Here is a 15,944-nt window from a genome sequence, read left to right on the forward strand (position 1 = left end):
CACATTCGCGATGTCCTTGACGTTGTGGCTTTGCGACCGACGCTGATCACATAAGATGGCGCGTTTGCTCAGTTGCCTCCCATACCATACCTACAATAAATTAAAAACTTTAATAGTATCAGCGGTACATCATACTTGCAATATGAAACATTATAGTCCAATCAGATGGTAAACTGTCATGATTGAAGATAAATTTGGGACATAATCAAAAGCTTTACATATCTCTGAGGCACCGGAACCTCTAACCTCTTCCTTCCTATAATCCCATATACAAAAAAATAGAAACATTTGTCCTGCAAAGAAAGCGTGTCATCTAACATTTACCTACACGATTAGTACTAACAGTGGGTTTAGATGTGCAAATCGATGGAGTAGGCTCTAACGCGCTATATCCGGTGCACAAGGCCTCTCGAAATGGTCGCAGATGTTAGGTGATCATGATCGCTAATAGTGTAACGGTTAATAAAGGTTTTGAGAATATTTGTTTTTAAGTAGATCTAATTAGATATATTGGTGTATATGAATTAGATTATCTGGATAATTTAAAGTACAATAATTTTATTTTAAGTTCAACATAGTACATACCTATATTATTTCTTAAATTTTTCTAAAACCTGGAACACACAGTACACTTTACCTTATTTCGTTGATCATAACACCCATAACGGTAAACGTCAATTCCGTTAAAAAATTCCTTTTATTTATAAAAATGTCACAGTAGAGTAATTAATGATGAATGATAATCAAGATCTGTCATCTGGGCTTCCGTAACATGATCCAGTTTCCGCCGGCCCGTTTGACGGGACCGTCAAAATGTTCAATACTATTACCATAATTATGTAACTTTAATAATGTGTTTTTAATATCTGTGGCTAACATCGTTTAGAAATATTATGATTTGTCTGTGATTATTGCGGAAGAGATAAAAAAGGGAAATATTATGATTTATGACTACTTCTGAGACATGGAATGATAATACGTAATAGGACGATGAATCAGGGAAATTACAAATTAAGTTTTAATACTAGTATAGTATTATATTATCTGTGGCATTACATACAAAAATAATAGTATATAATCAGATACTAGTTGAGTATTTATAACGACTTGATGAACAAGGATACATTAGATATTAGACATTGCAGAAATACTCGGCCTATAATATGTTATCGTGACAAAACTTGCAAGGGTGAAACAAAGGGTGGAAAGTGTAGGGAAAGTTTGATGCACGATACCGTGAATATAGTCATACCTAACTATAATTATTATTTATTGAAATCCTCAAATCATTGAATGAATAAAAAAACATTTTCAATTTGCAAATAACCTAAAAGCACAGCTAAAAGTCAAGAAAAAAGAAAATAGCTCAAAATAATATATGTAATAGTTTAATTGTGTCCTTCGTTGTTTATTAATATAGATTACAACATTGTAGCAAGTTAACAGTGATTACTCCACAAGTTGATTGAGTGTCGAATACTCCGATTACAACCACATTTGGGGCGAAATAGCAACCATTTGCGAAACATTCATAGTCTTTCGTTTCATGTATTTAATTATCTTTGAATAAAACTGGTCAAGTGTGAGTTGGCTTTATATATACAAAATTTGCGATTAACTTTAACTAGTAATTTAATAAAGTTGACAGAAAAGGCCTGATGGCATTAGGGATTTCTTGGTGCAGATTTTTATTAGTTGATTTTGATAGAAAGAAAAATATATGAAAAAAGTATATCAATGACACATAGGATATACAGTCAGACAGACACATTTGCTCTTATAATAGGGTTAAATCTCACGCTATAAATTCATTACATATTTAAAGTTAGTTTTACCCTTTAGTAGTTTCTCAATGCAAAATAAATAAAGGTAACAAATTTGCTACAAGAGCCTTCACTCTGAGGTTGTTTCGCCAAGTTAAATAAGGATCGAACCTGAGAATGAGACAATAAGCCGAATATTTGCATACAGCTTTCTTTTTTCTTTTGTTACCGACATGTGAAACGAAATGCAAAATAAATTGTTGGTTTACAAAAAGGAGTTCTTCGTAAATTTTCGACTCTAGATTCTCGGAACAGTTACTTAGAAACCTAAAACTTAAAATCGATGCTTTCTATGTATATTAATACGAAATTTTAAGGTCACCTTGTATGTTTGTCTATTTGTGAATGTTGGTAAACCACATTGAACGAAAGTTATTTCAATTTTTTGTTTATATTGTTTTAGTGTTTAAAATAAATTAATAGAGCATGAATCAGACTGATTTTCCCGCTATTTCATATTCAAAGAGCATTGAACCCTCCTAGCATTTTACGTTTATCACAAATATAAGCTGAATTAGTTTCCTTTTTTATTTCGTTTTAAATGATAGACCCATCCCTTTATTATATGAATAGAGCCTGCTTGTAAGATTTTCTTAACTTTTGAACCTTACGTTAGAATCGAATGGCATGTCGCAACTCATAGCAAAAAAGATCTTTCACCGTTTTTGGACAAACTTTAAAAATCCTGTTTTATTTGCAAACAAGTTTTTGAATTGACACGTGAATGTGTAAACAGTTTAACCCCTTATTGCATGAATTATTAAGGAGATGAAATAAAAATTATTTTTCTGCAAAAAAGTGTTTATTAGACCTTACATTATGAGATCAAATTGAGAAAAAAAATTATTTATTTATATTATAGAAAATATATAACGGCGCCATATATGGACTCGTATGCAGTGTTTGTTGTATTTTTTCTGTCATATATGGCTTCGTATGCAATTAGAAAAAAGTAACTAATTAATAAAATAAAAACATATTCCGGACTAATTTCACACACACGGTTGCTAAGCCCCAAACTAAACTTAAGCTTGTATCCTGAATGAAAAGTCAACTGATATGCTACATATTATACTTAACATAAATCCTATCCTACTAATATTATAAATTCGAAAGTTTGTGAGGGTGGATGTATGTGTATGTGTTTGTTTGTTACTGTTTCACGCAAATACTACTGAACCGACTTCTATGAAATTTAGCACACATAACATTATAGAGGGTAACTTGGACTAACACATAGGATAGGTTTTATCCCGAAAATCCCACGGGAACGGGAACTATGCGGGTTTTCTTTGAAAACGCGGGCGAGGCCGCGGGCGAAATGTTAGTACTTTATATGGATACCTAAATAACACCCAGAATCACAGCCAACTTATACTTCGTGAAATTGCTTAAAACAATTACGTTTGTCATTATAACATAATTAAACACGTTATATTTTTCACATTACGTGAAGGAACGAAATTGGAACAATATAGGCATAACTGACGGGCGTTCTTCTTCCAAATTCGGTAATGACTAATCCCATCAGATCGTACAGAATCAAAGTGAAAATCTAGATGTCCTGCAGGAGTTTTTCGTAGCTTTTTTGCGGTAATTGGCTAGTCAGAAATACTGAGGAGACTCCAGAGATGCTGATGTTTCTAAGTTTTTGAGAGACGACCACGTCTTTTGGTAATAAGAGCTTTCCCTGACTTTCGCATTTGCTCTGAAACGGCTAATTAAAAATCATACAGTGGCATATAGCATGAGTCTGTATTTATTGATGATGATATGATATTTACATGCTTGGCAGTGAGATAAAAGTGTCCAGGATCGATACTGGAACAATCAGTGAAAGTATCCTTGAATGCATACCAAGCCACATATGACATAATATATTTTTGACGGAATGCATACGAAGCCAAATATGACAGATTTGGAAAAGTACAAAAAAACATGATTAAAGCAAAAAAAACAACCTAACCAAATGTTTTACCTTATTTTAGAAAGACTAAAGAATGAAGTAATATTTTTTTTCATGGCTTTACTCACGTTTTTGATATTGAAATCTTAATTTGAAAATCACGGTTTTTTCCGCGCACCCAAACCGTCGCACGCGCTAGACTAAATCTATAATATAGCTGATGGATAATATTTACACTGTCTAAATTAATTACATTCCAATTCTCGATGAAATGCTGTTTAAGATGTAAGGTAGTTTTTTTAGATATTGTTTATAGTTAGCCTATAAAAAATTCATAAACTTCGTCGTCCATATATGGCTTTGTATGCGGTAAGGGGTTAACGACTATAAGGAAACTAGTTTTGTCAAAACTTGTATATCTAAATGTTTGTACGCCTAGTTAAAACATGGAGTGATGTCATAGTCTTTATTATTCACATTTTTTATAAATTTTCTGATACAGGAAAACAGTCAAATTATTAATTTAAATTCGCGGGCACTGATACCAGATCGTTACTAGAAAAGCACAATGTCCATCACAATATGTATATTTCTTCCAGTCGTAGGGTATAGGGTCGTCATTGCCCTCCCACATTTAATTTGGTTTCGTATAGTAAATCTTTAGCTACACAATTTGTTTGTTTTAGCGACTGTTTTGAAAATTAGCCTTGCGATATGTCTTCTATTCATTTAATGTGTTTGTTTAACTGTGTACCTTCATTAATAATAAAGTAATTATATAACTGTCCTCAATAAACTATTGGTTAGAATTAATCAAAGATAGTCATTAAGGTTTGCGTTTTTTCCATCGAAGATACTTTAGTTTAATTGCACCGTTCCTCATCGAAATATATTATGGTTTTTAGTCACGTAATTTTTTACATGTTGTAATAAGTAAATTCTGCCTTTTAATCAAATATGGCTATGTGTCTTGTTTAAATTCTTTGTCATTAGTATGAAATTGTAAATAGGTCGGGCTTGAATTAATTTTAAGCAGATAGGTAGACAAAAATTGCATTGAGATGATCAGCCAAAAAATGATCGGAATATAAACGTTTAGGTAACTATTTTTTGTTTCTGCCCCAAAAGCAAGAAAAAAAGATAATCAATTATGTTGGATTTTATTTAAATTTTTACTGAAAATTTAAAAGGACTTAAAATTAAAGGCACCATTGAAATTCCAAATTCCATTGAAGAGATTAAGGAATTCCAAGCATACAATATACCTTCGAAGCTCGAGCCATTCGTCTTCTGTGTTAGTGTATTACATGTGCAGTGGGTTCGATTTCTGTGCAACTGTTCATTTCTGTTTTAATGCGTAAATCAATGCAGAACAATATTATATTTGCTACCAGTAACTATTGATCTTTGTTCCTTGTATGGTTTGGTCAGTGTATTTTATTTTAATACTTACAGAAAACTTGGGAAGTTTGTATTATCCAACGACCTAAACCTTTGCTCTCTTTGATCTTTCCCCCCTTATTTTCACTATAAACGTCTTTTCTCATTTTAGATTGCCTTTTCATCAGTTTAGCTTTGACTGATTTAAAAAATTCTTTTAAATTTGCGTATGTAATGTTCCTTGATGATAATCATCCTTAACCTTTTTCATGTTTAGAGAAATCTTATGCAAATTAAAAGACAAATTTCCAACATGCTCCCAATTTAGCATAACCAAATGATGCTCCAGGATCGCCATTTATATTGACACGATGGACCAGGTTCATCGACCCCAAAACACATGGTATTCATCTGACTTCTTTATTGATATTGCATGCAATTCTACTTAAAATTGATTAACTTATGGCCGACAATGAGATGCGAATATATTGAATCAATTAGGTGTTGATGCAACCGAAGCGTTTGGATATAGAACATGGTTACGACATAGATTGCAATTAATTTATGATCGTTTATAAGTGTTTTCTTCATAAAAATTCATTTCATTTTTTTCCTTTTTACTTCATTATAAACAAGTCCATTAATGTTATTAAGCACTCATAAAAATATGATTTATCCATAACAGATGCGAGGACTGTTTAGGAGAATTAAAATTTCGTACAAATAGCCCTATAATTGCTTCCAAGTTTTTGACTTATCTTCATCGTAAGCGAAGAATGAACATATTATTCTTCGCCACTTTCCTCACCATACGATCTTGTCACAACAGTTCTAACTCTATAAAAACAACAAATAAACCTTACCATACACAGAACACACCGAGAAGCCCTCACATGTCCCCCTTACGTTGATTTATTAAATTAGAACAGTAACAATTGGACAATTCCCAAAGTTTTGACAACACGCGACTGATGGTCTATTATTTACGCGGTCAATCCGGGCGCAATTGGTCTCGAATTGAATGAATTGCCCAACCACTTGTTGTTAATTGATGCTCAAATAACACACGCTTCCTACTCATTGCTTGATTGATTGGAGGTACTTGGTTGTTAGTTGATTTTGAGCATGTACCCTTGATGTTAGTAGAATAACGATAGAAGTTCTAATGTCCTGTTTTCATTGGTAGAGTTTATGAATGACGACTCGTTTCAATGAAATCAAAATCGAATATGCAGTATTGCATCATTGTTGATCTAACATAAAAATAAGTTCCATAAGTATTATATTGAATATAACTAGGCCGTAACGAGTCGAATGTATACTTACTTTGCCATGAAGACTTGTCAACCACCTGTATTAATAAAACACAGAGTACATAATTAATCGTAACCAAGGCAATACAAATACAGATCAAGAAATATTTTTCCTTTGATATTCGATTACACGTCAAATATTTGTGGAAATCATCGGAGACATACGCCATGCATCAGCAAAGCCCTCGAGGCTCGAGGACAGGTTCTGTGATCGTTGCGCACGCGCATCGCACCGATGCCTCTGGAGTTTATTGTTTGCTAGAACAATACAGCGGATGGAAATTAGAATAAATATGTATTGAACTCGAAATTACAGTTTTATCGATGTTCGAGTTAAATTGTTTTTAGATAACGGTAGGAGTAATGATCTCATTAGAGTTTTTAACCGATCCCACGACTTCTGTTTATGTGATGCATGTGTTTGCGCAATTATTAAAGGTTATTGTGCTTTGAACGTAAACATTTCAGGGTATAGGATATTTAGTGAAGTATATGTACATTTTACATGATGGATGTTGAAAATTGATTTGCAACTATATTCTTGATTTAGATTCGAGGCCACGTGGAATACGTTAGGGTACTATCAACTATGGTGTGATCTTTTGGGGTGATAGAGTAATACCATATCATCTAAACTTTTGCTGTTTTAATAAAATGTAACGTTACCTTACTAAGGTGATGATACAATTTAAAACATTTTAATTATAAACAATGTTTTAGACGCGTTTTTAGCTAATGGCCTGAGCACTGGCACACCTGTGATAATTATTATCCGGATCGAGAGGGTGAATCCCTCCGAAAATATAAATAACGTACAGACATAATGAATACTTTGATGTGTGTTTATCATTGCGTGACGTCATTTCGTGTTTCATCGACCATTAAAACTTTTTAATCTTTTTATGACGAGAGTCGCGTTGGTATTTTTGCTTGTATTCGGTTAAGACATAAGACTAGAGCACACTATAGTGTTTAACGTTAACATTTTATAACTATGTATTTCTTTCAAATCCAATAATTACACTTTGTAATATCACGAGACACTATCATATTTAATATCAAAGACAGTCAAAGACTTAGTTGAACGATTGACATAATCAAATATTATTCTTCGTCATAATTAAGTAACAAAATGTAATGTATCAATTTCGTAATATCACCAATCTGGCCCCACACCCTAGGGACGCCTACGTTCAATTCGATGAAATTATTACAAATTATACAATGCCATGGCAATGATTCGGTTGAGTGGTCGTGAGTGTGATTAGTGATACCGAAATATGGTTAAATGAAACAATATTATTGTTTTAATATATAAAGGTTTGCAATAGCAATGCTTGCTAAAGAATCTTTAGGAATAGATAGGAATAAGTATTTTTAAATCGATCTTCAAATATTATGAACAGAGCAAAACATTAATATTTATGCTAAAAATAGGATATCACTATTATAATCACTTAATTGTTAAAAAAAAACATATAGGTTGTGTTTAGTATTTTATATAAGTCTGTTGTTTTCACGTTTTTATACTGATAGAGCAAATAAAAATAATTGCAACAATTCTATTATCCATACAGACGAATTAAAAGTGTAACTATCTGATTTCTTACAAACAATTTTTTGTGTTATTAAACTTAAAAGCTTTTCAGTAATGTTTCAGCTTAACAATCACGTCCATTGTAATACTGTGTCGATATAAATTCACATCCAAGCGATTAAAACGAAATGCTACTTAATTTCATATCATTTGATTGCTTTCCACCAATCAAACGTCTCAATTATAATTTCATCACATCCGTAGACATTTTAAAAGCACTCCGAGTCCTGTCATCAGATAAGTTTCTCAAAATGGCGACCGATATAAGTCGAATGGTTTAATCGTTGTTAACAAATCGACGTCGAAATTTAATGTCTTAATGAAGGGTATCGTTAGTTATTATTTTTATACAGGCTGCTCTAAAAATTACAAAAAAAAATGTAAGCGTTTTTTTCCAATCAATATTGTGTTCAGTTTTATTGTTCAATAAGGAAGAAAAAAAACACTGGGACTAGACTTTGACATTCTTCATATTTTATGGAAATACCAATGTAGGTAGAGTATATTCTGACTCATTATTCTTTTACAAGCCTCTATCCTTACACCAATCCATTAACCAAACATTGAACACCCTGTATATCAAAGAAATTGCCGCGCTATTGTGGCCTCCGTTAATTTCTTACAAGAAAGATAAGAACAATAAAAAGACTATAATTTACTGGTTGCAGTATAATGCATGCCATTAAAGGAATCGTGATACATATCGCTTCAAGAGCTTTCGACGGACATACATGGCTTGTATGGAAATCAAAATTGTATTTACTTTATCATTTTAAGTATTTTATTAATTACATTCACCGCGGTTTAATGTCTTGTTCGTGAAATGTTGGCCGCGTTTCGGTGGGTAATTAAACACTGTGAGTGATTTCAAAACGAATTTATCATGATGATGAAAGATTGATATACATCTTTTAAATACAGGGTTTGTGATTAACTGATGACTAAGTTACATATTTATCACATATATGGGATAGCCTATTTTAAAAACTAAGCGAAGATATATCTCGACTTACTACACCTATCCAAAAGTTAATCTACTAATTTATCTACCATCAGTTTACTTATTGGCACATTTAGTTAACCTGCAATAATTCAGTGTCACAAGACAATACTTTCTAAAATCAATAATGTGACATGTCTGAGATAAGGCATGTCGACCATGTTATGACTAATATCGCGTGCCATAGCGTGGAGAAATGTCGTGTTTTCCCCGTGACTCACGCCATGTGCTTTTGTAAAGCTGTTTCACACGTGCCAAATTAGGGTGATAGTGTGTTAGTGTCTTTATTGCTGTAACGTAATTTATTTATAATGTTTGATGAGGATTTGGGATGAGGATGAGGATTTCTAAATTTGTGAAGGTTTCGATATTTCTGGCTTGGTTAAATTTAAACTTGCCGATGTTTTTTTTTCTTATTTTAGTATTTTTTCAGTTTTATGAATTCGAATATCTTTTAACAGAGTAGTTTCTAATATGTATGTACTTACTTTCATTTTCAAATATGGCGATATTGCGTAACTGTACTTTTGTCAATCTCCACAACGAAAGCTTTTAAACGAACGAAACGATTAAACGAAATAATAATATTTCATAAAATCCTTTGAATAAATATGTCTGAGTAACCAACTTACTAGGAGCTATTTTTAAATCATAACAGAATTTATACTAAAATCACTGAGCTTCGACAACAAGCTTTATACGGCTTCTGTCTAGACTAGACTTAATGCATCTAAGTTATACTTTGTGGTTTTAGTTTACTGTAATGTGCTATAACAATAAGTTTAAGTAAAGTAAATATTATGCGTCATAATAGTTTTATTTATTTTCGAAATTATTACCTAGATGTACTTGACCACTTTATAAACAAGTTTCATTGGATTAACTTTGAATATATTATTTCATATTTTTATTATATACAATTCAGTTATTGTGCATATTTTGATACGAGAAGATTCAAATAATATCTATTAATTTTGAAATTTTTATGCGATCAAAATCGATTGAATAGCACGTCATACTTACAGATATATCTCCAGTTGGACATCGACCTGTCAATCTTTTTATTTCTTTAAATTATAGTTTATCCATTTTGCATGTGAAAGCAAAAGAGTAACTAATCTTTTTAGATCTTTTTGATATGAAGTACAACAATATAGTCGTATTTTATTTTTAAGGTTGTTTTTTTATTAATAACATAACAAACTATAATAGTTATATACCTATCACAATAGATTCATTAAACAAATTCGTGTAGCGACTTCCTAAAACGAATGTGAGTACAATTTGTAAGTGTCAGAGCATTACATAGCTGTAGCGACATAACTTGTGATATGGCTAATGAGACAGGCTTGTCATTCTGTACTGTCGTGTGGACAAGTGAGATTTTACTGTTATAAAAATTTAAAATATGTTTGTGATCTACAAAGTAATTAAAAAAAATGGTTCAAGTCACCAAGAAATTAAATTCATTTATTCATAATTTTATTAAAAAAAATACTATTTGCTGATACATTTAAATTTTATAAAACAAGTTGCATTAGTATAGTTGAAGTTATTTAATAAATAAAATTTATTATTATTTAATTAAAAATAAATAAATATTGCAATTATTGTTATGTGATAAGCTTGATAAGCCTTCGAAAGTCTATGATTACTAATACGCCTCTCTTGTTTAGCACGTGTTCGCGAGATGATGTTAGACTGAGAATGATAAAAATAATATTACTTACATAATAAAATATAATATTATTCTTCTTGATTGTCCACAATCAGTTAAAAGGGTATCCCTAAACCGATTAAAGCATGGTGGCGAGACGAGGTCGGGGTGGTAACTAATGATCATGTATTATACCTTATGACGTCATGAATTTTTAAATTATTCGCTTACCTATTAATGCCCCTACATTTATCATTACATCATAATTTTTATTTTTTTGAAATAACTTCAATCGAATCTAGTCTTAATTTAACTGTTTCTTGGTCACATTCCTTCTAAAACAATCGTAACAATAAATAGGACTCTCACAAATATAAATTTATGATTCAAATTTTTATTCTTACGGAACATTAATTTTGAACATACACTCAATTTAATCAAAGAAATAGTGCCTGTAAAGAATAACGCAATTGCTATAAATTTCTTCATCAAGAATGCACATACATTCCATAAAATACAATTAATAAGCACGTGGCTTGATAATAAATTTTTACAACAACCTATTTACATCCATCATCGGTTAAGGCCACGCCCCTAGTTTCCGAAATAATTAAAAATAATTAACGTTTTCACTTAAATACAAATCATAACTGCCTTTTAACTGTACAAGCAATCTTTAACATACTTTTAAACGATCGTCACGAATGAGAGTGCCCATTATCTTACGACACGTGAAATTACAATAATTATTACAAACACAAACAAAATAATAAATCTTAAACTTAAAATTAAATATACAATATTTTAGACATTGCTCAAATTAGTAACTTATTTTATTGTTTTTTAAATTGTGGAATACTTTATGAATTGTTTTAGAATGTAGGTACATATATATTTATACGGTTTTAAGTCACCTGAAATCCCGTAAAAATATTTTTGCTAATACATCATAATATTTTCAATTATTATTAAATTTGTGCAACAATTACTGATACTAATAATACTAAAATTATAATAATATAAAAGTTATGTTTTACGATTATCGTACAATGGAAACACGCTCCACTATAAGGCATGTCCATTGAATTTTTTCTTCGAAAATGAAATATTTTGCCTCCTGGGCATTAAATTAAGTTATTGCCAGTGATTTTTCACTCATACTCCGATATAAAATCGATATTCTTATCATATCCAATCTTTTAATCGATACGACGTCTGATGGTTTTATGTTGATTGATAAAATCTTTATATTTTACATAATTTTAGATTTCGGCGAAGACACAGTTGATTAATTTTATGATAATAGCCTGTAATCTGCGTGTAACCTTTTTGGATTCATTGAATGTATATAAAATTTATACATACAGACCATACAGTGTATTCTTCATAAATACAATGTATCCTACTAATATTGTAAATGCGAAAGTTTGTGAGGATGTGTGTGTGTGTGTGTGTGTGTGTTTGTTAACTCTTTCACGCATATACTACTGAACCGATTACAATGAAATTTAGCACACATATAGAGGATATCTTGGATTTACACATAGGATAGGTTTTATCCCGGAAATCCCATGGGAACGGGAACAATGCGGGTTTTTCTTTGAAAACACGGACGAAGTCGCGGACGGAAAGCTAAATCATAAACTAAAACTAAAAAGGTGCATCAAACAATTATGTATCTTAAATATAATTTCAAAGAATGAATTATGGTTATGTCTGTTTTATACTATGTTCTCGGAATCTTAGGATGAGGATACACATCCGGCACTTCCGAATATCGTTTTATTGTTTTTCTTGTAATTTATTTTAGGCACCGACGAAATGACTTTAAATGTCTTAGCTTATTCTGCTCTTATAATCCAACTAACAAATTTAGTAAAACAATAAGTTTCCTACTAAAATTACTTGCCACTTTAAATGCTAAATTATTGTTACTAATAATTTCTCTAACTATTGTTACAGATAACAACGTGGACAGTTCTCATCGGCAGATTGACCAGAAGTCCAACCAGTGGTTTGGTGCAACTCTTACCAGCACTGGAAGAAATGGACCCATTGTGGTAAGATTTTTATCATTCTTTAGAATTTAGATAATAGGATATAGGTCAACAATTTATCATGTAGTCATATAAGTCAAGTAAGAAAAGAAACGAAACATAGCCACAGAATAATAACTAGAAGATAGCTAACATAGCCTATGAATATTTCAACAAATCAATGTATAAACTTTCATAAAACTTATTCAAAAGATTTTTTAGATCGAATATCTTTATTTATATCAGCATTGTTTCAAAGCAATGGCATTTGCGAAGACGGTGACCCCATAAGAGTGACCTATAAAGTTTATGGGACGACTACACCCTTTCCTGCTGCGCCCACCAGTCGCTTGATAGACTTGTCATTTACCAACCATTTTTATGTGTACCTACTGTAATGTAGAGCAAAAGTTATGGTGGATATTTAAAGGCTAAAGTGACGAATCACTTCCGAATTGTAAGACTTACTTAAACATTATCAAATGGCCAATAATCCCATTTTGGAGCCAAAATTAATAATAGAAAAACCTTCGGGATTTTGTTTCTCCGTTCGTATATTATTATTTATACTTAATATAGGATTCCATATATTGTACATACAATTTTCATGTTGTGTATTCAATTTTTCATAATGAAAAATAGACAGAATAGAATAGAGATAAAGACTATTATACATTTTAATTGAATATTGTCTTAAAAGGGGGAAACTTTCCTTTGTCTTTTTTAATCATAACTTTTCTTTATCAAACAAAGCTTGACAATCAAACAATTTCACAATAACGTCATCAACAATAGGCTCGCTAATTAACGCAGTGCCATCAATACTTGTACAGATTATATAATATACTCTTGTGACCTTAACTCGAAGCAATTTGTCAAACGCATCATTAGAAGCTTGGTATTTGTAAGTGGGTCATTCCTGGCCATAATGGGGTTACTTTTACGACTTGATACTGATAATAAAAATCTGTGTCGGGTCAAACCCATGGGTCAAATGTGGGCCATTACATTACCTATGTAGACTTTGTACGAGGTTTTATAAGAATAAAACTAATTGGTGCAGCTCATTACTTTTATGAGTTGTGCTTTATTCGTGGAACATTTTTAAAGTAATTTAGGCTAGATACCGTTTGAAATTTCTTTTTATTTTTATTTGTGAATAGACATGTTATGTAGATATTATGAGATGAATCTTACTACATCTCATTACACGGACAATAACTTCGTTAAGAATCTTTCGTAGAATCAGGAAGTTGAAGGGTATTAGCCAATTAAAAATAAATTACTGTCATGACTCTAGTCTAATTACAAACATTACACGGAATAACAACAACCTATATATGTACTAAGCTTTATAATGGTCATGTAAGTAACATTCAGTCATGTATGTAACGTTTGTTATGATGTCATGAATGTAACGGTACAATTTTTCGCGGTCATACCCATATACGAGGAGGTAGGTTGTTGGACCTTTCCGATACAAACTTATGAAGAGTTATCAACAATGCTAAACATTTTGTATGTATTTATTTCCTAGATAACTTAATTTAAACTGACATGCATTAATATCCATATTAACATTATTAGATATCATTAAATACAAATCTATCACATGCATAATAAATGTCCCATTTACAACACACGATTCGACGAGGAAAATTAGCGCGTTTACGAGCATTTATTCATACGGCCGTCGGCTCGTTTTCATTGGCTCACTTTTTGCATTCCCAGAGATCACTCAAGCTGCGGACGTTTTTGCCCTGTGCCCATATGGGGAGGAATTTTTATTGGGGTATGCCGAATTAGTGCAAAAACGGGACCTTCTCAGACTGTTGTTGCAATTTGTTTAGCAGTTTTATTCCATTTGCAATCAACGTGTGCGGAATGTCCGATGCTGTATAAGTGTTACAGGCTGTTCTGTATTTATGTGCGATTAATTTGGGTTTACGTGAAGTGGTTTTTAAGCACTGTTCGGAAAAGTATTTTAAATTTCAATTGATTATTAAATTATGACATGTTTTAGATACACGATTTTGTGTTTTACGTTAAGTGGTGATTATCGGTTGTTAAATTGATAAGAATAATTATCTCGATAAACAAACTGGTTTAAGATATATTCCCTGAAGAAATAGATGAAACACAATAATTAAATTTGGGATGAAGAAAATATTTTCGTTAGCACAACTTTTTACACGATTTTACATAAGGATAGGTAAAATTCTTATATAACTGTTAAATAAACGCACCCTGTACATTTAAAGCGCTATGTAAACTTATAATTGTTGGCTCGATCGAGTTTTTGTGGCAATCGTTTATTTATAACAAATCGCAAGCTAAGCTCGTCTGTATGCCCACCACATGCTGTTGATGATTTTATTCTTATCCCATTGCATTCTCACGCCATTAAACTTTTTCAAGAAGATTGCATTTTTCATAACGTTTGCACACATAAAGCTATAGTGGAGACTATTTAATTAGAAATTACGACCCCATAGTTCAAAGATATGAGACTTTACTGATGGGTATTGATATATTATTCTGTTGATTGTCTCTTCATTCATTTTTCTTTTTTTTTAGTATTTACCTTACTTAAATACAGTTAATAATAGTATGTAGTATAACAGAGATTAATTTTGCAGTATGATGCGAATTACATATTTATTTCATATTTTTCTTACGAACAAAAATAATAAGAAATTTGCACTTACCACTATGCGAAGCTCTCCCTTTAAATATTCATTTTTCTGCAAAGCGGTATCAACGCATATCGGCGACACATCAGCGATTATAATTGCAAACACACTATGCGATAAATCGTTAGATATCGCGTCGTATCCGTCGCGTTAACCGCACTTGCATAAGCGCGTTTCTTTTGTAGATCTAACAAAACTATAGAACTTGACACAGCATCTTTAGAAAGCATCTGCAATAATTCAAATATATTATGCTTAACTAACTGCTAAAAAATAATTACATAATCAATAAACACTCTTTATCGCTAGGTCTTTAAATAATATTCCTTATTTGGTTCAGAGGCATAAATTTAATGAATGATAATTATAATTACCTATGACAATAGTATTATTTCATTTGCGTGGTCAATGAACATGACAATATTTTTAGTCACCGCAAAGTACATGTCATATTTTGCGGTCGAACTCATATGTCGAGGAAAAGCTACGTAATACTTTGGCTATATTAACATTAATTAAAGAAAGTTCCATTCTTGTTA

The 15,944-nt window shown here is 31.5% G+C and overlaps 1 protein-coding gene across 5 annotated transcripts in view; it reads left to right on the plus strand.

Moving 5' to 3' along the window:
• The window catches only part of LOC123690827 (integrin alpha-PS2), a 102,095-nt gene that overhangs the window by 35,556 nt on the left and 50,595 nt on the right, over positions 1 to 15,944 (plus strand). For all 5 annotated transcript variants that reach the window (XM_045634899.1, XM_045634900.1, XM_045634902.1 and 2 more), the window contains exon 3: positions 12,639 to 12,736. In XM_045634899.1, coding sequence (XP_045490855.1) covers positions 12,639 to 12,736 — 98 coding nt within the window. The remainder of the gene's footprint in view (positions 1 to 12,638; positions 12,737 to 15,944) is intronic.

This window comes from Colias croceus, chromosome 4 (assembly GCF_905220415.1).
Source record: "Colias croceus chromosome 4, ilColCroc2.1".
NCBI lineage: Eukaryota > Metazoa > Arthropoda > Insecta > Lepidoptera > Pieridae > Colias > Colias croceus.